Source organism: Bos indicus x Bos taurus, chromosome 13 (assembly GCF_003369695.1).
Source record: "Bos indicus x Bos taurus breed Angus x Brahman F1 hybrid chromosome 13, Bos_hybrid_MaternalHap_v2.0, whole genome shotgun sequence".
In the NCBI taxonomy this organism is placed as follows: Eukaryota; Metazoa; Chordata; class Mammalia; order Artiodactyla; family Bovidae; genus Bos; species Bos indicus x Bos taurus.
The window spans coordinates 22,686,404-22,713,012 of record NC_040088.1 but is presented as its reverse complement, the minus strand read 5'-3'; the positions used below and the strand labels follow the sequence as shown (position 1 = coordinate 22,713,012).

Sequence of the window (26,609 nt, the reverse complement as noted above, 5' to 3'; positions counted from 1 at the left end):
TGTATGTGACTGGAAGAAGATGGAGAGGCTGGAGATGTGAGTCTAGGAGGCATCTGGGTAAAGATGGCATCTGAAGTCACAAGACTGAAAGGGAGCATGAATGGATAGAAAAAAAGAGAGGGCTGAGTCCGAGTCCTGGGGCAACCTGGGAGTAAAGGGAGAAAAAGAGAAAGCAGGAAAAGAGAAGAAAATGAGGTGGGAAGCAGCGCTAGAGTGGTTTCCAGGACACCATGTTTAGAAAGTGTGTCAAGGAGGGAGTGATCCATTGTGTCACATGCTGCAGATCGGCTAAGGAAGATGCACACAGAGAAGTTTAGCAAAATGGAGCTCACTGGCAGCGCTGACAGTGGCAGTTTCAGTGGAGAGGTGGAGAGTGAAAGCCTGATTGAAGAGGCAAAAAGGAATGGGAAACAGTAGGCAAACCTCTTTAGAAGTTTTGCTTTAAAGTGAAGCAGAAATGGGAGGGTAGCTGGATGGGAAATGTTCGCTTTTTCTTTAACAGAAGAAATTAAAATATGTTGGTAAAGCAGTGAAAATACAGAGGAGAGGGTGATGGAGAAAATGGGGGAAATTCCTGGGGGAAAGTCCTAGAGAAAATGAGAAAGGACAGGTTTCAGTGCACAACAGGAATCGAGGTCAGCAAGCAGTTTACAGAGTCTCAGTAGGGAGGCATGTGGGTGGGTGAATGAGGTGATGTGAACCTGAGTTTACTGATTCCCATGATTTTCCCGGTGAAACAGGAAGCAACGTAATTAGCCAAGAGTAAGGATGGAGAAGGACGTGATGGAGGTTTGCTGAGAGGAGGAATATGACATAATTCTTTAGCATGATAGGCGGGGCCAGCTGAGGGGAATTTGAAACCGCGATGCGTGGAATGTGGCGAGAGCTACTTTTTCCAGTGCGATATTGGTCCCTCTAGGCGTTCGGTAGTCTGCGTCCGTTTCCTTGGAGACGGAGACAGGCGAGAAAGCATCAGGTCTCTCTGGGAAGTTTGAGTGGCCTTGGTTACCGCGCGATCAACGCTGAAACAAGGAAGTTGGAGAAGCCGAAGAAACAGGCATCCCCCAAAATCGGGGCCCCAAAGCCTCAGGACTCTTCTTCCATTCTCCCTAATGGCGCGCAACTTTCCAAAGTATGTGAAAGCGGTAAGGAGGGAGGTGGAGTGCGCATGCGTGGCCCCCAACCCAGCGCTGGCTGGGTCCTCTCCGGGTGTCGTCCCGCTCGTTTGACCCCGCCCTCTCCCCCCCACCCCCTTATCTCCCTAGCCCCGCCTCTCTCGCGTGTTCTCAGGCTCCTGCTAGGTTTGTGTCCTTAGTGACTGAGGTTTCGGGTTCGAGACCCCATCCCAGTTTCACGCTTGCTGCTTGCATCCTCACGGGTTGGGACTGATGGGAGTATTTTCCCGACCCAACACTTTGCAGACGCAGCCGCTCTGGGATCGGCTCCACAGTCCCCCAGTTCCAGGTTCTGGTGAGTCCAGAAGGGCTAGGGTCGGTGTGGGGTGGGGCTTGCTGACCCGGGGCGTGCCTCAGAACCTCAGTTTTCTCACTGTCTTATCAGGAGGTAAGGATATATTATGCTGCTCCCTTCTTTATCTCTGATTGCATATCTGCTTTCCTATCGGGTCTTTTCCATGTCTTCTGTTTCTCAGTTCTTAGCACCTCCCGGCCTGGATGTACTTAGTAAATTCTGGCTGGCTGATGCAAACTTGATAACATTTAGGGAGCACTTACCACATGCTTTACAAATATCTTTTGGAATGTTTGTACCAACCTATGGGGGTAGGTTTTTAAATTCGGTCCAGTTTACAGATGAGAAAATTGAGGCTCAGAGAGGTAAACCCACTTGGTCAAGGTTACAGATATCAGTAAGGGGGGAAGCTGGGATTTGAGCCCATGAGCTGTGTGACTGATTTGTGTTATGTCTGGTAGGATTATGTTCCATGGCAGCGGTCCAAGCAGAGAGCCAAGCCATCTGCTCTGCCTCCAATCCCACAAACTGTGGGCACTAAGAAAAGCGAAAGGAAGACCTGGTCTACCATCCAGCCAGGTGGGCAGAGGTCCTTGGGCGCTGGAGAAGGAGGTGGGGACAGGATGGGGGTAGAGGTTCTTGGCCCTTGGTGACAGCATTTATATCAGGGTAGGCTAACTGCTATAACAAACAGTCCCCAGATTTGAAGTATTAATACAGATGCTCGTTTCTCATTTATGTCAAAGTACATTTGTGGATCTGGGGGGAGGGCGGTAATCTTTTTCACATGATCATTCTGGAGTCTAGGCTCCATCACCTTGTGACTAGGACATCTTGTAAGGTCCTGAAGTCCTCTGTTGGGTCCTTTTGCATCCAGCAGAAAGAAGAAAGAGAGCAAGAATATGGATGATCTTGTGGACAGATCTTTTACAGGGCCTAGACTTGAAGTGACAGACATCACGCCCACTCATATTCCAGTGTCCTTAACTCAGCCACATGCCCACCCTTAACCCCAAGGAAAGATGGGAAATGTAGTCCAGCTAGGAAAAGAAAACAGAGTTTGGTGAACTTGGGATAATCTCTGCCACATCACTGTCACGCCTTCCAGGGGAGTTCTGAGGCCTTGGCTTAGGCAGACATGGATTCAGATCTTGGTTCTCTCATCTCCTCTCTTGGGAAAGTCATTCATCTCTCTAAATTTCTGTTTCCTCATTTTTAAAATGAAGACACTAATACTTACCTGATATGATGTGAGAGTTAAATGAGAAGATCCATGTAAAGCCCATTGTTATTCAACCTTATGAGACTCAGCACTCCTTTTAATGACATATATTTTGTAATATTCCTTTAATATCCTGAAATAAACTTCATAGATAATATAATCTACCTATGTATATAATTTAAAAGTTAATATAATGCCCTAACTGTAAAGTAAAGAAAAAATACAAAAAGAAATGAAAAAGAAATGCAAAATACCAAGAAAAAGAAATGCAAAAAGGCAAAATGGCTGTTTTAGGAGGCCTAACAAATAGCTGAGAAAAGAAGAGAAGCTAAAGGCAAAGGAGAAAAGGAAAGATATACCCACTTGAATGAAGAGTTCCAAAGAGTAGCAAGGAGAGATAAAGACTTCCTCAGTGCTCAATGCAAAGAAATAGAGGAAAACAATAGAATGGGAAAGACTAGAGATCTCCTCAAGAAAATTAAAGATACCAAGGGAACATTTCATGCAAAGATGGGCACAATAAAGGACAGAAATGGTATGGACCTAACAGAAGCAGAAGATATTAAGAGGTGGCAAGAACACACAGAAGAACTATACAAAAAAAGATCTTCACGACCCATATAACCACGATGGTGTGATCACTCACCTAGAGCCACACATCCTGGAATGTGAAGTCAAGTGGGCCTTAGGAAGCATCACTATGAACAAAGCTAGTGGAGGTGATGGAATTCCAGTTAAGCTATTTCAAATCCTGAAAGATGATGCTGTTAAAGTGCTACACTCAATATACCAGCAACTTTGGAAAACTCAGCAGTGGCCACAGGACTGGAAAAGGTCAGTTTTCATTCCAATCCCAAAGAAAGGCAATGCCAAAGAATGTTCAAACTACCGCACAATTGCATTCATCTCACAAGCTAGTAAAGTAATGCTCAAAATTCTCCAAGCCAGGTATCAACAGTACATGAATGGTGAACTTCCAGATATTCAAGCTGGATTTAGAAAAGGCAGAGGAACCAGAGATCAAATGCCAGCATCTGTTGGATCATTGAAAATGCAAGAGAGTTGCAGAAAAACATCTACTTCTGGTTTATTGACTATGCGAAAGCCTTTGACTGTGGATCACAACAAAATGTGGAAAATTCTTAAAGAGATGGGAATACCAGACCACCTTACCTGCCTCCTGAGAAATCTGTATGCAGATCAAGAAGCAACAGTTAGAACTGGACATAGAACAACAGACTGGTTTCAAATCAGAAAAGGAGTACATCAATGCTGTATATTGTCATCCTGCTTATTTAACTTATATGCAGAGTACATCATGCGAAATGCTGGGTTGCATGAAGCACAAGCTGGAATCAAGATTGCCTTATGGCAGAAAGTGAAGAAGAACCAAAGAGCCTCTTGAGGAAAGTGAAACAGGAGAGTGAAAAAGTTGGCTTAAAGCTCAGCATTCAGAAAACTAATCATGGCATCCAGTCCCATCACTGCATGGCAAATACATGGAGGAAACAATGGAAACAGTGACAGACTTTATTTTTGTGGGGCTCAAAAATGACTGCAGATGGTGACTGAAGCCATGAAATTTAAAGATGCTTGATCCTTGGAAGAAAAGCTATGACCAACCTAGATAGCATATTGAAAAGCAGAGACATTACTTTGCCAACAAAGGCCTGTAGTCAATCTATGGTTTTTCCAGTAGTCATGTATGGATGTGACAGTTGGACTATAAAGAAAGCTGAGCACTGAAGAATTGATGAAGAATTTTGAACTGTGGTGTTGGAGAAGACTCTTGAGAGTCCCTTGGACTGCAAGGAGATCCAACCAGTCCATCCTAAAGGAAATAAGTCCTGAATGTTCATTGGAAGGACTGATGCTGAAGCTGAAACTCCAATACTTTGGCTATCTGATGCGAAGAACTGAGTCATTGGAAAAGACCCTGGTGCTGGGAAAGATTGACGGCAGGAGGAGAAAGGGATGACAAAGGATGAGATGGTTGGATGGCATCACCGACTTGATGGACATGAGTTTGAGCAAGCTCTGGGAGTTGGTGATGGACAGGGAAGCCTGGCATGCTGCAGTCCATGGGATAGCAAAGAGTTGGACATGACTGAACGACTGAACTGAACTGAATGGAATTGTAAAGTAAAGGAAAAGGCAAGTTATTTACATTTAAATAGCAAAGGTTTCATTATGTAAATGTTCAGGATGGCATGAGCAAGTCATCAGAAGCTTACTCATAGATGTGGCATCATGGTGAATGTAACAGTTGCAAATGCTGACTGACACATGATGGAAATTGGGGACTCAAATACCAAGAGGGATTTTTCATTGCAACCCGATTTCCAAAGTTGTGTCATCTCTTACTAGAGTTCTAAACAAAACAAGGCACAATCTTCCCCTGATTGTAGCTGCCTCATTGGAAAATTCAGCATTATGTTGTTGTTTAGTTGCTAAGTTGTGAATGACTCTTTGGGACCCAATGGACTACAGCACCAGGCTTCCCTGTCCTTCACCATCTCCCAGAGCTTGCTCAAACTCATGTCCGTTGAGTCGATGATGCCATCCAACCATCTCATCCTCTGTCACCTCCTTCTCCTGCCCTCAATCTTTCCCAGCATCAGGGTCTTTTCCAGTGAGTTGGCTCTTTGCATCAGGTGGCTATAGTATTGGAGCTTCAGCTTCAGCATCAGTCCTTCCAGTGAGTATTCAGGGTTGATTTCCTTTAGGACTGACTGGTTTGATCTCCTTGTAATCCAAGGGACTCTTGGTAGTCTTCTATAGTACCACAATTCAAAAGCATCAATTCTTCAGCACTCAGCCTTCTTTATGGTCCAACTCTCACATCTGTACATGACTACTGGAAAAACCATAGCTTTGACTATATGACGCTTTGCCGGCAAAGTGATGTCTCTACTTTTTAATATGCTGTCTAGGTTTGTCATAGCTTTCCTTCCAGGGAGCAAGCATCTTTTAATTTCTTGGGTGCAGTCACTGTCTGCAGTGATTTTGGAGCCCAGGAAAATAAAATCTGTCACTGTTTCTGTTTTTTTTTTTCCATTTTTATAGTTATATGTAAAACAAAATCAGGTTCTGGGATCAGATCATTATAATCGGATTTTACCTATGTCAGTATCTATTAGGACTTAGAAAAGTTAAACAAGATAGGAGAATTCTATGTTCTATGGGGTTGTCCTGTCTGGGAGATATTGGACCCTTAGTTTTTATGTGTACCACAGATTCCCCCAGCAGTATATGTAAATACCCCTGTTGAGCTGTTGAGAGTCATTGATGTAAAGTGATAAGCACACGACATTGTGATAGTGACAGAAGTTTTGTCTTTGGTCCTATTCAAACAGCATCTACAAGGAAACGCTTGCCCTTTCCTTTCCCTGGGAAAGCAGTGAGGTATGTAATAGACACAACCACAACCAGAACAAGAGCAATTAACATATGCCAAGGACATATGTGCTAGATACTATCTGAGCAATTTATGCATATCACTTCATTTAATCTTCCCAACAGCCCTGTGAGATGGGTGCTGATGTTATCACCTCTTAGAGATGAGGAACCTGAAGCACAGACAGGTGCAACTCCCAAGGCCACACAGGTAGGAGGGGCACAGCCAGGCTGTGATATTTGGCAGTTTGGCTCCAGGACCCAGAGTCAACCACTGGAGAAATGTAGACCTGAGCTGGTGTTCCAGTGTCCCTTCTTGCTAGCAATTCTATTTGAGTTACTGATCCCAGCCTCAGTTTCCTTCCCTGTGGAAACGGGCACAAAGATTCCTGCCTTGTTCAAGTGTAATCTATGTAAATAACAACAGTTAGCATTTGCTGAGGACTCATTTTGTGTTAGGCTCTATTGTAGAGGCCTTATTTGTTCATTCATCCATTCATTCACTCATTCATTCATTCATACATCCATTCAGCAGCAGCCATTTGCTGAGCCCCCGGTGTACACAGCATTGGGCTGAGTGTTGTTGACTTAGGAGAAAGATTGGTTTCTGGCCATGTAGTTCATAGTCCCAACCTCACACATGTAATTACACAAAACTTTACACTTGTAGGGACTTCCATGGTGGTCCAGTGGTAAAGAATCTGCTTTCCAATGCAGGGGACTTGGGTTTGATCCCTGGTTGGGGAACTAAGGTCCCAATGCCTTGGGGCAACTAAATCAGCTGTGCTGCAATTAGAGAGCCCACGAGTCACAGCAAAGTGCAGCTAAAAAGAAAAAAAAAATACACTTATAATTGAAGGAGGTCATGATCTCATTCATGGGCTTCCCTGGTGGCTCAGTGGTAAAGAATCCGCCTACAATGCAGGAGACGCAAATGACCAGGGTTCAGTCCCTGGGTCAGGAACATCCTCTGGATGAGGCAATGGCAACCCACTTCAATATTCTTGCCTGGGAAATCCCATGGACAGAGGAGCCTGGTGGGCTACAGTCTCTGGGGTCGCAAAGAGCCAGACACGACTGAGCAACTGAGCATGTACGCATGATCTCATTCACTTCTGGAAATGGTGTCATCACCATTTTACAGATGAGGACACTGAAGCTTGGGTTGGTAGCATGTCTTGTGGAAAGTCATGTCCTTGAGGGCAGCTTTTGAGTATTAAAAAAAGATAAATCTGCTGATTCCACCAAGATGGAGTAGCCCCATTCCTTCCTGGTCCTCCCTTTTGCAACTAAAAATCCCTGGACACTACACAACAGAGAGAGGCTCTGAAAACTGTAAAGAAAAAAGTGGGCTGCTAGAATGGGGAGCATACACCATCATCTGGCCTTCATGCTGAATTTCAACAGGAGATTGTCTGCTAAAAAGAAGATGAAATAAGATCCAGAGCAATATCTAAAACACCCAAGATACAATGAGAATCACCCATCATACCAACAATGAGAAAAAGCACAACATGAATGAGAAAAGACAGACATCAACACTGAGATGAATCAGATAGAATTATTTGACTATTCTTATTTATAGATGACATGACTGTCTACATAAAAAATCTTAAGGAATCTACTATATCTAAAAAGAAACTAGAAGTAATGAGTTGACCAAGGTTGCAGGATACTAGCACAACACACGAAAACCCATCACATTTCTATGTACTAATAATAAATACGTAGAAATCAAAATAAAAAACGCAATATATTTACCGTCACACCAAAGAAAATGAAATATTTAGGCATAAACTTAACAGAACACGTATAGGATCTGTAAGCTGAAATCTATATAATGCTAATGTAAGAATCAAAGAAGACCTAAATAAATGGAGAAACATACTGTGTTCATGGATTAGAAGACTCAACATTGTAAAGATGTCAGTTCTCAGATTCATTCACGTTTAATGCAATCCCAGTCAAAATGCCAGCAAGTTTTTTGTAGGCATAGACAGGTTTATTCTAAAATTTATACAGAAAAGCAAGGTCCTAGGATAGATAAGACAATTTAAAGTGAACAACATCGGAAGAATCACTTTACCTGATATTAATGCCTACTATTTGGTTATAGTAATCAAAACAGCATCGTATTGTTAGAGAAACACATAGATCAATAGAATAAAAAACCAGAAACAGCCACACAAATACTCAAGCAATTTTTGACAAAGGTGCAAGAACAGTGGAGAAAAGAAAGCCTTTTCCACAGATGGTGCTACAGCAGATGGACATCCACAGATGAAAAAAGGAACTTCTATCGAAGTCTCACAACTTATACAAAAATTAACCCAAAATGTAAATTTAAAACGAAATCAAAATTAAATGTAAAATGTAAAACAGTAAAACTTTTAGAAAAAACATGAGAGCAAAATCTTTGGGACTGACGGCAAGTGAAGAGCTCTTTGTCTTCGTACCAACAGTGGATTCATAAAAGAAAAATGGAATAAATGGACAGGTAGGATTTCATAAAAATGTATGACTTCTGTTCTTTTCACAGTCTTCACGGAGATTAAGTATGAAGCTATGTACTTGGATAAAATGTTTGCAAACCACATACCTGACAAAGGACTGCTTTGTAGAATATATTGGGAACCCTCAAACTCAACAGAAAAACAATTCAGTTAAAGAGTTAAAGGCAAAACACTTGAAGAGACATTTCACCAGAAGAGGAAATACATATGGTAAATAAACACAGGAAAAGATGTTCAACATCATTATCCACTGCTGCTGCTTCTGCTGCTAAGTCGCTTCAGTCGTGTCCGACTCTATGTGACCCCATAGACGGCAGCCCACCAGTCTCCCCAGTCCCTGGGATTCTCCAGGCAAGAACACTGGAGTGGGTTGCCATTTCCTTCTCCAATCATTATCCACTAGGGCTATGCAAATTAAACCAGAATAGGGTGTCACTGAACATCTATCAGAATGACTAAAATGAAAAATAGTTATAATGCCAAGTGTTGGCAACAATGAGAGATTGGGTCATTCGTTTCTAATGAAACCAAGCACACATTTCCCATAATGATCCAACAGTTGCACTCTTGGGCATTTATTCCAGAGAAGTGAAAACTTACGGTCACACAAAAACCAGTGCATGACAGTTTCACTTTAGCCTGATTCATAATACCCTCAAACTGGAAACAATCCAGATGTCCTTTAATGAGTGAGTAGTTAAAGAAACTATGGTGCATCCATTCCACATAATACTATTCAGAAGGAAAAGGAAAGAACTTTTGATACTTTCACTAACTTAGATGAATCTCCAGTGAATTACGCTGAGTGAGAAAAGCCAATCTTAGAAGTATCATATTGTTAGATTCCATTTGTATAAGATTCTGGGAATGACAGAACTGTAGAAGTGGAGAATAGATTCATGAATGCCGGTAGTGGGAGGAGGATGGAAGGAGAGGGAAATGCGTGTGGCCGTACAAGGCCCCAGGAGCAATCTTTTGCGTCTGTGAAGTGTTCTGTAACATGCTGTCTTTCAGTGTCCTGCTTGTGATACTGTGCTTGGTTTTATAAGATGTTACCATTGGGAGTAACTGGGTTGAGGAAACACAAGATTTCTTTGTATTACTTCTTAAAACTGCATGTAATCTGAATTTATTTCAAAATTAAAAGTTTAATTAAAAAAAGATAAATCAGGGCTACCACCACTAATGAAAAGAAATACGCGTTATTAAACCGACAAATCTTCCTAAGTATTTAAGTTCAACCTACAAATGTTATAATTTTTTTTTTTAATGTTATAATTTTTAAAAACCCTCTTAAAGGAGGTTTTGGAACTTGGTTAATTAAATTCCCTTAAATTGTTTAAGCTACGTTTAAAATTTTATATATACATTTTCACTTTCAAAAAGTTCACTTGTTCTGATTAACAAAACCATTGGGCATGTAATGTAATTCTTGTATATCTAATAAATAAACCTCTAAATGTGGGTAATCTTATGTTCTCTTAAAAGTTGTGGTAATTTATATACATTTAATAAGATTGTATTAAACCTTGCAACTTAAATCTAAATCAAAATCTCATTTACGTATTTTGAATTAGAATCACAAGGTCTTCCTTGGTGGTCCAGTGGCTAAGACTGAATGTAAGGGGCCTGAGTTCCATCCCTGGCCAGGGAACTAGATCCCACAGGCCACAACTGAAGATCCTGCATGCCGCAACAAAGATCAAAGATCCCACATGCTGCAACTAAGACCTGCATGCGGGTGCAGCCAAATAAATAAAAATAAATATTAAAAAAATTAGAATTACAAGAGTAATTATTAATCACTCCATCTCTCAAATAGTTTCAAGTAAATATCAGATAATTCATAACTTTAACTCAAAAGTACTCTAATTTGCTTTGTCACCTCAGTACTTAATACTAAATTATGGATATCAATCCATTAAAGAAATAATATTTTTCAAAATGAATTGGGTTGCACCTCTAACAGGGCCTTTGAGGGCAGCATTTGTGATGTGATGGTTTGTGTGATTTGCCTCACGCTGGTGCAGGACACGCCAAGAGGAATCAGGGATTCTTGGAACATGCCCTCTTGAGTGTCTTCTGCTCTGAATTATTTTCGTGTACTTCATATCTGGCAGGACCACAGGTTTTACAGGTATTTCAGAGACAGTGTTTTGCTTGGCTCCTGTATCTTTATCTGATGCTGTGGTCCTGATCCCAGTTCTCAGGCCACTGGTAATAACAGTGACAACTGGTAATTTATATTTGCACTGAATATGTGTTAAGCATTATTCCAAACACTTTAAAGGACAGTAACTTCTTATTTAGTCTTCACGACAATCCTGTGAAGTAGTCATGATGATGATTCTTATATTATAGAGTAATGGGGAAGTGAGGGGCAGAGAGGTCATGTGAGCTGCCAGATTCAAACCCAGGCTGTCTAGCTCGTTAGTTATTGCTTTTAACCTCTTTCCTTCCTGAGCTTACCATTGGCCAGCTTGGGGGGAGAGATGAGGGTGTCTGGCCATCCTCCCGCTACTACCCCTCACTGTCCCTCTGTTCAGCCACACAGTCAGTATGGTATGTGGAAGTTCCCTGGGCTTCGCTGTCCTTTATAACAAGGACCAGAGTGGGGCCTGGGAGCTTACTGATGGATGTGAGCTTTGGCTTCTGTCTCACTGTCATACACTATAAGGCCATGAGTGGATGCAGTTGGGGCCTGGGCTGTCTGTTTCTCCTGACTCTCTCTCTGTCCTTTCCCATGCCCTAGGGTGGCAATCCAAGCCTACCTTGTGGATGACAAGCCAGCCCAGGAATCCACTAGAGCTGCGCAGAGGAAAGTTGGACTCTGGGAAGACACAGGCCACAATCCGACTAATGAGAGTATGAGCATCCTCCCACAGGGCCGGGGGGTGGGGGATGGTCATAGCAAACATGCCCTGAGCACTTCGTGGGTGCCTGCCTGCAGTCTTGTTCTCCTCACAGCATCCCCATGGGCATGCTTATCATCAGCCCTATTTTACAGAAGGGAAAACTGAGGTGCATGGAGATAAATGACTTGCACCAGATCACACAGTTAGAAAATACAGTACCAAGGGTCAAAGCCAGTTAGACAAAGATTTGCCTTTGTGTTTAAGATACAGGAAAATGATTGGAATCATTTTATTTCATTGCATTAGGAATACAATCTAGTGGCTTGTTCATTTACAAACTCTGGGAAATTAACCTTTCATGAAAAACAGTGCATCTTGAAGCAAGACTTAGGAGCTTCCTATTAAAACTTTTCACATCAACTGATAGAACTTGATCGTTCATTTTCTCAAAATCTGTTGTTTATTATGGCTTCTGAACAATGTTTCAAAGTATTTGAAATGAACTAGAAGAAGTGGGGGCATTAGTGTCCATAGCAGAAAGTAACATACCAAATACTATAACTACTACAAAATATTATAGAAGAGTTCTTAACTTCTTCAGGAAAGGTTTTAATAGCTCAATGAACAATGACTGTTATATAAAGAAATAGGGAGAAATGTATTTGCCTTGAAATCGTTTTTTTCCCTTTAACCTTCAATTTTGCAAAAATGAGTTATTAGAGGCAGTCCAGTGTTCTTAAAGGAGGAACTCATATTTCTGATGTTATTTTTATCCTGACTTTAGAAGGGTTATGTGTTTTTGATATGAAACATGAACCTGGACAATTGGCTCTAAAACCTGTGCTCCTAACCAGTTCCTAATACTCTCTCTTATAATTATTCATTTGTTTAATCAACAAATATTTGAGCATCTACTGTGTCCCAGACCCTGTTCTAAGTGTGGGAATTCACCAGTGATGTGGCCTCTGACCTTAGGGAGCTCACAGGGGAGACAGATAACAAACAAGATAGATATGGCACGTGTAGTGAAGACAAGAGCTGTGAAGAAGTATAAAATAAGGTTAGGGGGCTAAAGGACCACAGAGGAGGGGGTGGCCATGACCATTTTAGGAGGGTGGTCAGGGAAGGCTGTCAAGGTGGTGACATCTGAGGCAGGAATGCTCCAGGCAGAAGAACTGGAACTGCAAAGGCCCTGAGGTTCATAGGAGTCCCCGGGCTGCTGTTGCTGTGTGCAGAGTGGGCTGTGGGGACAAGGGGGAAACAGAGCAAGAATGCAGAAACGACCCAGTTGGTTTGTTCTTGGAGTTGGAGTAGGATTCTGACTCTGCCCCTCAGCCTCAGGACAGTGTTTTATTCAAGCACCAACTCCCGAGAGTGCCAACGATGTGTCAGGCACCAAGCTGGGTGCTGGGGAGATAGCCATGAACATGATCCCAGAATCCGTGCTATGATGGAGCTTATACTTTAGCATAACAAATTAAAAAGGGGAGACGCATAACAAATTAAAAAACCTCCAAAGAATATTTACTCATCAGTTGATTAAGCCCACCCTTATGGAGCTCTAGGTACTGTTCTGTGTGTGTGCTGGAGATACAGCTGTGACAAGACAACCAAAGCCCCTGCCCTCCTGGCTGTAAAATTCTAGTTGGGAAGACAGACAAGAAAGAAGAAAATAAGAAAAATATGTTGGGACTTCCTTAGTGGTCCAGCGATTAAGACTTCTTTCAATGCAAAGAGGGCTTCCCTGGTGACTCAGGGTAAAGAATTCATCCGCGATGCGGGAGACCTTGATTCCATTCCTGGGTCGGGAAGTTCTCCTGGAGAAGGGAATGGCAACCCACTCCGGTGTTCTTGTCTGGAGAATCCCATGGACGGAGGACCCTGCTGGGCTACAGTCCATTGGGTCGCAAAGAGTCAGACACGACTGAGAGACTAACACACACATAATTCACTGATTCTAAGAAGCCACTGGTAATAAGGCGCACCTTTATCTTAATAACTCACTAATTAAATATTTTTCAACTAGACTGTAACACGCCACCAGCTGTAAGATACAGCTCCACCCCAGAGCATAAAATTATGGGGAAATGGGTGTTTCAGAAAGGATGAAATAATTCAAGGTGCTCTGACCCGCAGACAATAGAGAACAGCCGCCCAGCTCGGGTGGCATTTATCAGTCGGGGCCACAAGGGGGCGGATTGCGGCGGGAGGGACGTGGTCCTTGGGCTCTGGGAGGTGCCGGCCGACCCCGCGCATCGCCACTTCCCTTCCCTCTCTTTCCGCCCGCAGACAATGCTCCGGAACCGGCGAACCTCGTACCAGGAGCTCTGCGACCACGAGGAATTCCTCACCAACCACTGTGGGGAACTGATCAAGACCATCCAGGACACAGAGGACAGCGCCGCCCTGAAAGTGCGGATGCTGCTGCAGCAGCAGGACGTCTACATGGTGATTCTCCCCGCCTTGGCCCCGCAGCCCCGCCTCCGCCCTGAGCCGCCGTCCAGCCCGCGACACCGCCCCTCCCAAGCCCTTGGGCGCCCTCTCCTGCTTTCTCCCGGCTGGTTGCATAAGCTCCTTCCTCCGTCTGGAAGATAGCATCTTTTACACACTCCACTCTCCCCGCCCCCCGCACCCCTACCTGGGTCTTGGAATCAGACTGGGGGTGGGGTGGGGACTCATCCCAGTTCAGCACTAATTAGCTGGAAGGCTCTGAGTCAACCTCTGAGCCCCATACAAGTGGGGCACAATAGCGCTCACCCCGAAAAGGAGTTGCACCTGGCACACAGGAGGTGTGGGCCCCAGTGGGATTGGGTCTGGGGACTCCTCTGAGAAAGTACTGAGTTCTCTGACGGTCCCTGCTTTGGCAGCACCAGTGGAAGCGGGGGTGGTGGGTGATGGTGGTGGTGAGCTAACGCCCCCCCACTCCCACAGACCATCACTGACATCTTGGAGTACTCCAACAAGAAGAAGCTGCACCAGATGAAGTGTGAGCTCCAGGAATGGGAGGAGAAGGAGGAAGCCAAGATCCGCAGTAAGAATCTCTCCGCGGGTTAGTTGACCCTCACCTGGCTCTCTAGGGGAAGCCATCAGGCCCACCACCTCGCTTCTGAGGCAGAGGGGACTGCTAAGATGCACAGCGACAGCTTACTCATCACTTAGCACTTGCAGGCCCTGTGTGCTCTGTTTTTACGGGCATACTTTCAGTCCTTACAACTACCTATAAGGCAGGGGAAGTTTTTCTTTTCTCCCATTTTACAGATGAGGAAACTGAGGCTAAGGAAAGTGAAGTAGCCTGCTGAAAGTTATACAGCTAGGAGCCAGCATCCAATCCCAACCTATCTGTTTCCTGCCAAGGTTCCTCTGGGAGTTGGTGGCTGGGCAGGTCACTGGTCACAGAGTTGTTGAGCCTGTGGTTTTTTTCCCCTGGTGTGTCAGGCAGCTTCAGACACTTGGGATCCTCTCCATGGAGGGTGGCAGGATAGACTGCCTTTTTTTTTTTTTGGCTGCGCAGGCTCTTTGTTGCAGCTCGAGGACTTTCTCTAGTTGCGGAGCACAGGCTCTGGAGTGCACAGGGCTCAGTAGCTGCAGTTAGTAGGCTTCTCTAGTTGTGGTGTGTGGGCTTAGTTGCCCTACAGCACGTGGGATCTTAGTTCCCTGACCAGGGATCAAACCCTCATCCCTTGCATTGGAAGGCAGATTCTTAACCACTGGACCACCAGGGAAGTCCCAGGATAGGCTGTCTTAATCCTGTCCTGTCACCTCATCTCCCCAGGCTTGGTGTGCCCTGTCACCTCATCTCCCCAGGCTTGGTGCCAAGGATCGGGCACCGGGATAGTTTGTTTCCTCTTTTGGGTAGGTTGTTGCTGCTTCTCCTGTGGAGGCAAAGCTCTTTCTGGGGGCTTACCTGTCCTTCTTCTCCTGTGGAGGCAAAGCTCTTTCTGGGGGCCTACCTGTCCATCACCTCCCAGCTGTGTTTGGGCTTGTTTCAGCCCAGACCCCAATCCAGATGAGATCAGGCACGTTCAGGCTGGTACAGCCATAGACCCAGACCCCAATCCACTGGCTAAGGAGAGCTTTGCTTCTTGGGTGGCCCTGGAGCGGTCCTTGAGGGACGATCCTGCCTTCTGTCCCTTGTCAGACCTGGAGCAGCAGGTGGAGCAGCTGGATGCCCAGATCGAGAAGGTCCGTGAGCAGGTGAGCTTCGTGAGCACGTACAAGGACCACGAGTACCCCATCAAGTTGGTACAGGTGGGCAACCTCGTGCGCCAGCTGCAGCAGGTGAAGGACAGCCAGTTGGTAGGTGAGCCCCTGGTTTTGCCTCACCTGACCCTGTGGGAGGCAGGGTTGGTGGCCAACACCTTCCTGCCAACCCCTAGGACGAGCTAGATGAACTCAGTGAGATGTGCAGAATGGTCCTGGCGTCTATGTCCAACCAGATTCAGAATAAGAAAAAAAACCTTCTGAGGTCTCTGGTGGTGGTGAGTAGCCAGCCACTGTGGCAGGTATCTGGGTCCTGCCCCCAGCCCTGCTTTCTTAACCCTGTCCTCTGCCCTCAGGGCCACCACATGCCCATCTGCTACCCATCTGGGGCCAGTCTAGGCGGCCAGACTTCTAGGGGGCCCCTTCTAGGGGGCCAGAAGAAGATTTCCCTTTTTCCACAGAAAATCCAGCGTGCCAATCAGGAGACTCTCCTGCAGAAGACCTGGAATACCCGGGTTATACTGAAATACATGGACAAGTTCCAAGAAGTGAGTGGGTGGCGATGGTGGTGATCCCCGCTGTGTGAGAGCAGGGGGAGTGGGTGGTCCCCAGGACCTCTGGGGGGGTCAGGCTTGTCCTGATCTGGGGCTTATGAGGTCTCTGGTGTTAGTCTTCCTCCTTGGCTGTGCCATTAACGTCTTCCATCTGAGAACGGAATTTGTCCAGGACTAGGCCTTGCCTCATTAACCAACACCACCAGCCGTGACCCATCGGCAGCATCACCAAGCTTCACCCACACAGCCATCACTTTACTATCACTACCCACTCCTTGTCTTCACCTCTTAATTCTTGACATTGACCATCACTCAAGACCATGTTAATGAATTCCATGATCACCACCCTCTCATGGTAATTTTTGTTATCTTGCACCTTCATCAGTTGTCTGCGTGAATGACCTTCATCACCTCCACCAGCCCCCACTAATTCTCACTGTCGAGCACTGCCACCCCCTTGCAGCCTGTCTCCCCTCACCTTTTTCAGCACCATCAAACATTGTCAGTAACTCATGAGCCAGCCCTGCCCTGCAAGGAGGGAGCCCCGCTTTGGAGTCCAGAAGTCCCAGTGACAGAGCCTAGGCTATTTCCCTAGATGTCCTTATTCACGCATTTTTCCCTTTTCTTCTGTTGGTTGGGGGATGTTTGGTTTCTCAATTTCACCTGCTTTCCTCAGTTTATAGACCGTTTTGAGGAGGAAATACCCAGATTAAGGGCTGAGATGGAACAGCTGGAATTTCAGATCTGGGAACCCCGAGAGATCGTATTTGCGGACGTTCTACTTCGGAGATCCAAGTAGGTGGTCCTTGAGCAGCACCTCTTACACTAGCCATGCTCTGGGCTTGAGCAAGCTCTCTGTTCTTGGGGGGCAGCCTGGGGGAGAAGGCAGGACCTGTGCAGGCAGGAGACTGGGTGTTTGCCTCTGACTGTGCGGCAGCCATGACCTTTTGCCATCTCTTGGCCTGAGTGTCCATCTGCACGTAGCAGGCTGAGTTAGGTAATCTCCTCGGCCCCCTCAAGTTCCAGATTCCGTGTCTCAACCAAGTGGGTGCACCCCTGAGCTCCCAGGCTGTTCAGGAAGACGGTGTTGAGTAGGGTGGTTGGCTCCAGCGAAGAATGGCCTGGAAGGCACCCTGCGAGGAGAGAACGGTGTTCTCTCTGTGGGGCAGACTTCTGGGACCCAAAGGAAGAACTTCCTTCCAAAACCAATTCCCTGCCCGACCTCCCAGGGGCAGGCCGTCCCTGTTTGAGCATGGGGATCCCACCAGGCCATGCCAGGTGGGGCAATTCCTGCCATCTGCCAATTATTTTCCTTCTCCTTAGCTTCTGTGTCTGTCTCCTTCTCTTCCTCTCCCTTTCCTTCTTCCTCCTCTACCTCTTCATTCTCCTCTTAAGTTTCCTTAAAAAGTGCTGTCAGATCTACGACGGGCCTATGGAGCACCAGGCGTGGTGAGGGCAAACAGTCCTTGGCTTTGTCACCACAGCCGAGGATGGGACCAAACATGAATCGATAACGAGCCGCAGATAAATGTCGCAGCTGAGATGAGAGCTGCTAAAGAAGAGATGTGGATGTGGTGACGGGAGAGCGTGGCCTGGACAGAGGGGTGTCTGGAATGGCAAAGAGGTCTCCCTAAAAATGTGATCTTTTTTTTTTTTGGACTGTGCTGGTCCATTGTGTTGCGTGGGCTTAGTTGCCCCACGGCATGTGGGGTCTTAATTCCCAGACCAGGGATCGAACCCGCATACCCTGTATTGGAAGGCAGATTCTTCACCACTGGACCACCAGGGAAATCCTGAGAATGTGACATTTTTAAACTAAAGTCTGAGGGATTATTCACAGAAGTTCACTGGGCAAAGGGGGCTGAAGGGGAAACTGAAGGAAGAGCATTTCTAGGTGGTGGTGCTGGCATCTCGAGATGTGCCAAGTAGGCTCCATTGTCCCTACCTGAGCTCTGGACACACTGAAATAAGAATGAAAGGGGCAAGGGTGACATGGGCCAGACTCTCACTTTTATCTGATAGAGCTGATTTTAGAGAATGTAGCTTATATCTCCAGGCATGTTGGCTTCTGAATACTAACCCAGAATTAGGCAAATGGAGTTCCGTGGTCAGCTGCATGGAAGCAAAGGAGACTGTAGTCCTTGCAGGCTGCTCAGTACTGAGAGAGAATGGGGCAAGGCTACCCAGGTCCCATTCCTCTCTCCAGACTCTGTTCAGGTTGTTATACCTCCTTCCCGGGCAGAGTGAGTAAAGAGATGGAGAGAGGCCAGGAGCAGCATGCCCACTGATGATGTATGCGCACTGATGACAGTATGCCCACCGATGCCCTTCCATGGGCAGGGAGACGCCAGGAGTGGGAAGAAGCTGTCTCCTCCTAGGATGTGGGAATGGCACGCTGCTAAGTAGAACTTTTCCATCCAAAACATGCACTGGAATCACCTGGAGATCTTGTGGAAAAGCAGATTCTGAACTGATAGGCCTGGAGTGGGGCTCAGGAGTCTACATTTCTAGGAAGCTCCTGGGAGAAGCTGAGGTGCCGACCCTTGGACCACAGGCTGAGCAGTGAGGCTGTAGATGTGTGGTAGGAGGGAAGTTGGTGTTTATGAGGAGCTGAGTGAGGTTGGACTGCAGAGTGATGGGGAGAGTTATGACAGCCCCGTCCCTAGGGACTTCCGTGCAGGGCCCTGTAGACCAAAGATATTTGATCCTGAAAGCAAAGAACTTTTTTTTTTTTGCCCATACTACTTGGCATACAGCATCTTAGTTACCCAACCAGGTATCAAACCTGTGCTCCCTGCAGTGGATGTGTGGGGTCTTAACCACTGGACCACCAGGGAAGTCCTAAGTAAAGACTTTTCAAGCTCAGTGATGACATCAGATTTGCATTCCAAGAAAAGACACTTTGAAAAGAATATGGAGAAGATGTTGGAGAGGCTATGTTGGGAGTCCAGTTGGTTGTGATGGCGGTTGTGTGTGGAGGGGGTGGCTGGGAGTGACTTGGCCAAGATGGGTGGCAGAAGAGAGAGGAGAGATGGACAGAGTGGAGAAATATTTAAGAAGGTAAATCTGTAGGACTTGGTGATATTTGGATATGGGAAACACAGTACAGGGAAGTGTCAAGAATGACCCTTGGGTTCCTGGCTTTTGTAACAGGATGGGTAGTGGTACCAAACCCAGAGAGAGGGAAGACTGGGACTGGGGGTGAAGGGTGCATATGTAGGTCAATCAGCAGTTGATTTGGACACTGAGTTTAAGTTATGGAGACCTGAGCGTGGACCTGACAGGTAGGGAGCTGGGGGTATAAGAGTAGATCTCAGAAGACAGACTTTGGCTGGAAATGGAAATTTTGGCAATGCCAGTACAATCTAGAATCAAGGTTGTTGGGAGAAATGTCAATAACCTCAGATATGCAGATGACACCACCCTTATGGCAGAAAGTAAAGAGGAACTAAAGAGCCTCTTGATGAAGGTGAAAGAGGAGAGTGAAAGCTGGCTTAAAAGTCAGCATTCAGAAAATAAAGATCATGGCATCCAGTCCCATCACTTCTTGGCAAATAGATGGGGAAACAATGAAAACAGTGACATTTTATCTTCTTGGGCTCCAGAATCACTGCAGACAGTGACTGCAGCCATGAAATTAAAAGACTCTTGCTCCTTGGAAGAAAAGCTACAACAAACCTAGACAGCATATTGAAAAGCAGAGATATCACTTTGCCGACAAAGGTTCATATAGTCGAAGGTATGGTTTTTTCAGTAGTCATGTATGGATTTGAGAGTTGGACCTTAAAGAAGGCTGAGTGCCAAAGAATTGATGCTTTTGAACTGTGACTGAGTGACTGAACAACAGTGCAGAGATGCATTTTTTTTTTTTTACTATTACTTTGAGCGATTTCAAATGTATAGAACAATTGAGAGAATACTATGATGAGTACCCGGTTACCCATCTAGATTTAGAATTTGTTATATTTTGGCGAATCAACTTCATCTTCATTTCTTCCGGACCCTCCCCATTTGCCAGGTGAGGAAACAGAGGCTCGCCTGGGGTCTGTCCCCAGTGAAGGCAGGAGGCTCAGAGAGGAAAAGCAGTGTTTGAGGCGACTCAGAGCCAGGCTTCCAAAACCGTCACTCTGACTCCAGAGAGCGCGCTCATCCTGAAGGGCCCCAGTGCTTGAGAGCTGAGCTCCTGCTCCCTGTTGACCTCAGACCTCTGTAGGGGAACATGAGTCTTGCCAAACCAATTCCTGTTTCATTTTGATGTGCATATGTGTGCGTGCGCACAGGTTGTTTTGGAATGGGGCTCCCCCGTACCAGTGTTCGAAAGAGCAGGGTTCCCCTGAGGCCACGCTCCCCAACCTGCAGCTCTAGTGCCTGGCCTCTTACACCCCCGCTTTGCTCCTCCCTACAGGTGCACCCCCGACATGGACGTCGTCCTCAACATCCCTGTGGAAGAGCCGCTGCCCTTCTAGATGGTGGGGCTGGAGGCCAACCCTCCTTCCCTGGTTTCTTCCCCCTACCTGGAGCCTTGAGTTCTCCCCTAAGGCCACGTCCCCATCCAGGTGCCAGTCTGCAGTTCCTTCCCTCCTCACTCCCTCCCTCTTTCCCCACTTTCTTGCTCTCTCTCCCTTCCTTTCTTCTTTCCTCTCCTGCCCCTCATTCTTTCGGAGCTGCTGCTTGGCCCAGGTAGGAATTCCTAGGCGAGTCCTTTTTACCAATAAAGTTGGGCATGCCCTGGTCTTTGCCAATGCCTGGGGCTTCCTAAGGCATGGTAGGAATAGATTTTGTCTTAAGATAAGAGGTGGATAACTGCTGCCTGCATCTGGGGCTCAGAACTTCTCAACAAGTGCTGGAGGGACCCCTGCCTGAGTCTCCATGGTTCTGTGGCTCCAGCCGCCCCCTCCCTGGTGCAGTGGGAGCCCAGTTTTCCCCCTGATTTGTGCCCAGATCTTTTGAGACCAGTGCCCGGGTGGAGGGGGGATGCCTGGAGTTTGAGACCCCTGGGAACTTGCTGAACCTTCACTGCTGCTTGTCCATCTCTCTTACAGTCCAGTCGTCTGTCTGTCTACAGCCTGTATTCTCACTGTACGTGGACATGAACACCAACTCACCCTTGGGTGCCTGGTCAGGCACCATTCCCCACCACATAGGCTTCCAAGGTGGACTTAGAGGGGTGATGCCTGGACCCCCTTCAAGCAAGGGCTTGTTGCTCGGGTTACTGGGAGGGGCATTGGCAGGCATCCTCCAGCTGTCAGTCCCATAGGGGTTTGTGTGAGGTGCCGAGAGCCCTGGCCCCTTCCCACCTCTGATGATGCTTAATGTGCAAACACCAAAGGCTCCTCTGGCTCCACAGCTCCCTGGAGGGTTGGCGGAAACTGCCCCTGGGTCTGCGCTGTAGCTCAACTTCCTTGTCTTCCCAGCCCTGCCTAGCCCTCTCTTCTTTCCTTCAGCTGATCCTCAGGACACTCAGTAATCAAAGCTTGTACCCTATGCTCTGTCTCAGAGTTGGCTTCCCTGGGGACCTAGTCTACCCCCTACTCCCAAGAGCCTCTGACGACTCACAGATCCACTCTGTGTGTTGGGAGACTTTGGGTTACAGGTGACAGAACACCCAAGTCAAATTGGCCTAACCAGTAAAGGGCTCAGGTACATATTTCTAGATGAGGTGAGGCTTTAACCAGAAATCAAGTGATGACACCAAGGACCTGGTTTCCCTTTTTTTCCTTTGTTTTCCACGTGTTTCCCCTTGCTGAGGTCGGCACTCCCTGTGGTCCCAGAATGGCTGCCAGCATCTCCTAGGGTGTTATGATTCTTTGTTCATGTCCTGCTAGAAAGAGAGAGTGTTGTCTGTATCCCAGAATTTTCAGCCAATGTCTTTTAAGATTCACTATGACAGGATCAAATCACAAGCCTACTGGGAATCAGCCTAGGAGGTGAACACCTGCTAGTTTAGTCTAGACCCCTGGAGCAGGGGCGGGCGTGGACGGGCGGGGCACATGACCCAGGCTAAGCCAACAGGCACCCCCAGAAGCATATGGATCTCCAAACAGAAATGGACAGTGTTGAACATCATCATAGCAAATGCTTAGCTGGAACTTCATACATCTGTCAGCTCATCAAATCCTCACAGGAACAACCCTAGGAGGTGGGTATTGTGAGCATTTTCATTTTTACGGAGGAAGAACCCAAAGCATACAGCTGTTTAGTGACTTTTTCAAGAGTCACCAGGCTGAAAGTGGTAGAGGCAGTTCACTCTTAATCAGTGCACTGTCAGGACCTCAGCCGGGCTGGAGAGAGCTGAGCCACCAGGTGTCATGGGAGCCAATTAAGACAAGTGCAGGCTTCCCTGGTGGTCTAGTGGTTAAGAATCCTCCTGCCAGTGCAGTGGACACAGGTTCGATCCCTGGTCTGGGAAGATCCCATATGCTGGGGGGAGACTAAGCCAGTGAGCCGCAACTACTGAAGCCCACATGCCTAGAGCCCCGTGCTCCACAACACGAGAAGCCACCGCAATGAGAAGCCCGTGCGCAGCAGGGAAGACCCAGCACAGCTAGGGAAAAAAAAAAAAGAGTCCAAATGAAAGTAACAGTCCAGCTTCAATTGATCGCTTCTGTAGCATAAGGAAGAGGCTACTGAACTGGAGAAGCACTGACATCGCTCCCTTGAGTTTTCTGCTTGGGATGAATGGCACCATCGGGTGGGGTGGGTCAGCACCAGGGGTGTTCTCACTGTTGGGGGCCTGTGAACCTGGGGGCCAGAGCTGGGGATTGGGGTGGGGGTGGGTGGAGTGGGGAAGGGAATGTAGGGAGGGCTAGGAGCAGGAAGGTCCTGAGTCCTGAGTCAGAATGGAGACAAGTGTCTTCGAGGTTTCTTCTCTACCCCTGACTAAGGGGGAGGCACCTGAGGAGGGCCTTGGCCAAAGGCTACCCCCTCCCTTGCTGAAGGTCTCTGAAGGAAGCTGGGCTAAGAATGTAGGATGGGCCAGGGGCTTGAGCCCTTGGCTGTGACCCCTCAGAGACTGCATACACTGGCGGGGCACCACGCTGGTGTGTGGGGGGCGGGCAGACTTCCCCACCAGGCCTTCCGGGGAGAGCCTTTGTAATGGCCTGTGGTGGTGCCTGAGAAGTTAACAGGTGTACACTATTCTATGGGGCTTCCATGGTGGCTCATCGTAAAGAATTGGCCTGCAGTGCAGGAGACAAGGATTCAATCCCTGGGTTGGGAAGATGCCCTGGAGGAGGGCATGGCAACCCACTCCAGTATTCTTGCCTGGAAAACTCATGGACAGAGGAGCCTGGTGGGCTACAGTCCATAGGTCGCAAAGAGTTGGACAGGACTGAAGTGACTGAACATACACACACATATGCGCGTACACACACACACACACACACACACACACACACACTATGGGCTTTCCCAGGTAGTGCTAGTGGTAAAAAACCCACCCACCAATGCTAGAGACATAAGAAAAGTGGGTTAAATTCCTGGGTCAGGAAGATCCCCTGGAGGAGGGCATGGAAACTTACTCCAGTACTTTTGCCTGGAGAATCCCATGGACAGAGGAGCCTGGTGGGCTACAGTCATGGGGTCGCAAAGAGTTGGACATGACTGAGGCGACAGCACACACATACACGCATGCACACTCTGTATAAAAATAGATGAACGACAAAGATCTACCCTATAGTACAGGGAACTATATTCAATATCTCCTAGCAACGTTTGATGGAAAAGAACCTGACATCTATAAATATCATATATATATATATACACACACATATATATGCATGCATATATATATCTCACTTGGCTGTACACCAGATATTAATACAACATTGTAAATCAACTATACTTCAATTAAAAAAAAAATACTTTAAAAAAGTCAGGCATAAGTTTTTGGCCAGAAGCTGGATTCCATGCTTTTCCCTCACTAGGGGATGAATGAGTTTTGAGGGGGAAAACCAAGAAAGGACGACTGAGCACATGGATTCCCTGACGTCACGCACAGCTGTGGTGCCTCCAGTTGTGACAGAGTGACCGCATACGTGCACAGCTGTATGTAGATGTTCTCTCACTTTTCAGAGCTTCACATGGGTGGATCCTCACGTGCACATGTGCACACAGATACACACCAGGACTGCCCTTATCAATAAAAAGACTGATTGTGTGTCTTATCCAGAACTCTGTGTTAGTCAGCTTTGTCCCTGTTAGCACGGCTGCATGAGAAGCACCTGCAGAACTCAGTGGACTGCAGCAATGAAAGTTTATCCTCTACTCAGGGTCCTCAGGTCGACTGCACTTTGGCTGAACCCAGCTGGGCTGGTTGGGCAGCTCTGCTTCAGGTTGTGGGTCAGCTGGGTTTGGCTCCAGACTGTGGATCAGGCTCAAGGATACTCCTGGGCTCTGGAGTTATCTGGGGTGTGCTTTTCAAGGAGGATCCCGGGAGCAAATGAGTCAGGTCTTCACTTAAGACCTCTGCTTTCAGATGTGCGAGTATTTCACTAGGCAAAGGAGGTCGCAGGTCCAGGGCCCAGATGACTTAGGGAGGGAGGTAGATCCCTCCCCCACCAGCTCCCTTCACCTACCCATGGGAGGGTAAGGGGAGTGGATGTGTGCTGAACAGTAAACTAGACGATCGTGCTTTTCTGTCTATAGAGGCAGGGACTGAGCTCCTGGCATTAGTTTTCTATTGCTGTTGTAACACATTATTGCAATCTTAAATAAGGCAACACAAATTTATTATCTGACCTATCTGTAGGTCAGAAGTCTGACACAGATCTCAGAAGGCTAAAATCTAGGGGTCATCAGGGCTGTCTTCTTTACTAGAGGCACTAGAGGAGAAGCTATTTTCTTGCCTCTTCCGGTTTCTAGAGTCCGCCTGTGTTCCTTGGCTTGTGGGTCCTTCCTCCGTCTTCAAAACCAGTAACAGCAGGTTGAGTCCTTCTCCTGTCACATCACTCTGGCTTCCTCTTCTGCCCTTTCTTCTACTTTTAACGACTCTGTGATGACACCGGGCCTACCAGGATAATGCAGAGTAATCTCTCCATGGGTCAGGTAATTGGCAACCTTAGTTTTATCTGCAATCATAATTTATCTTTGCCGTGTAGCATAACACACTCCCAGATTCTGGGGATAGTATGTGGACATCTTTAAGGAGGTATTTTTGGCTCAGCAGGTAAAGAATCCGCCTGCACTGTGGGAGACCTGGGTTCGATCCCTGGGTTGGGAAGATCCCCTGGAGAAGGGAAAGGCTACCCACTCTAGTATTCTGGCCTAGAGAATTCCATGGACTGTATAGTCCATGGGGTCTCAAAGAGTCGGACATGACTGAACGACTTTTCATTTCACATTATTCCTCCTACCTCAAAGATTCACGTCTGTCTTACAGGCAAAGTATACATTCACCTCTTCCCAAAGTCTCATCCTGTTATTGCATCAACTCAAAGGAAAAGCATCTCATCTAAAACCCATCAGTTCAAAAATCCCAAATATCATTTAAACCAGGTAGAGGGAGGCTCTGAAAAGACTTTATTCATCCCTGGATACAATTCCTTCCCATCTGTGAACCCGTGAAACTCAAAAAACAAGTTATTTGCTCAGAAAATGCAGTGGTGGGGTAGACATTAGATAAAAGTTACAGACTTTCTCATTCAAAAGGGAGAAAATGAAAGGAAAAAAGGAGTCCCAAGCGATTTCAAAATTCAACTGCTTTCTAGGCCTGGGAATAATCCTCTAGGCTTGTATCATCACAGAGTCCTTAAAAATGGAAGAAGGGGACAGAAGAAGAAGCTGGAGTGTTTTGGGGAGGCCGTGCGGGGGCAGGGCAGTGGTTGGCAGTCCAGCGGTCCTTAATAGCCTGCAAAGAGTTGGGGGTAGAGGGGCAAAAGTCGTGGAAATTCTTAATTTTTGGAAATCATCCACCCAGGAGAGGGTCGCCACTGATTTGCTCTTCAAAGGGTGGGGTTGGTCTAGATTTTTCAGAACAGCAGTCCCCAGCCTTTTGGAATGAGAGATCGGTTTCGTGGGAGACGGTTTTTCCACGGATGAGGTTTCTGGGTGATTCAAGCACATTACGCTTACTTTGCAGCTGCTCCCCAGCACTAGCATCACAACCTCGGTTCCACCTCGGATCACCAGGCATTATATGCTCGTAAGGAGCACACAACCTAGATCCCTCATATGCACAGTTCACATTAGGGTTCCCACACATACGAGAGACTAATGCTGCCGATCCTACAGGAGGCAGACTCAGGAGGTAGTGTGAGCATTGAAGAGACTGTGAATACAATTGCCTGTCGCTTGCCTCTTGCTGTGTGCCCCCCCCATCCCCCATCCCCATTCAATATTGATCCGTGGCCCAGGGGTTCAGGAGCCCTGATCTAGAGAATCTACATCTGCCTCCACACAT

At 46.8% G+C, this 26,609-nt stretch overlaps 1 protein-coding gene across 5 annotated transcripts; it reads left to right on the top strand.

Moving 5' to 3' along the window:
• The first annotated feature begins 713 nt into the window (after positions 1-713).
• Positions 714-20,986, top strand: C13H20orf96 (chromosome 13 C20orf96 homolog). Of its 5 annotated transcripts, none has more exons than XM_027558898.1 (11): positions 716-1,132; positions 1,422-1,470; positions 1,932-2,049; positions 11,354-11,466; positions 13,746-13,904; positions 14,388-14,505; positions 15,595-15,752; positions 15,833-15,934; positions 16,118-16,204; positions 16,887-17,005; positions 20,616-20,986. In XM_027558898.1, exons 1-11 carry the CDS (start codon positions 1,113-1,115, stop codon positions 20,674-20,676), a joined length of 1,104 nt encoding a protein of 367 aa, XP_027414699.1. In that variant the 5' UTR covers positions 716-1,112; the 3' UTR covers positions 20,677-20,986. The 5 variants fall into 5 exon arrangements, with proteins under 5 accessions (XP_027414702.1, XP_027414699.1, XP_027414703.1 ...); XM_027558899.1 differs by having other exon boundaries at positions 719-1,132; positions 14,388-14,487; XM_027558901.1 differs by lacking the exon at positions 15,833-15,934 and having other exon boundaries at positions 714-1,132; positions 15,595-15,650.
• Positions 20,987-26,609: the final 5,623 nt, after the last annotated feature.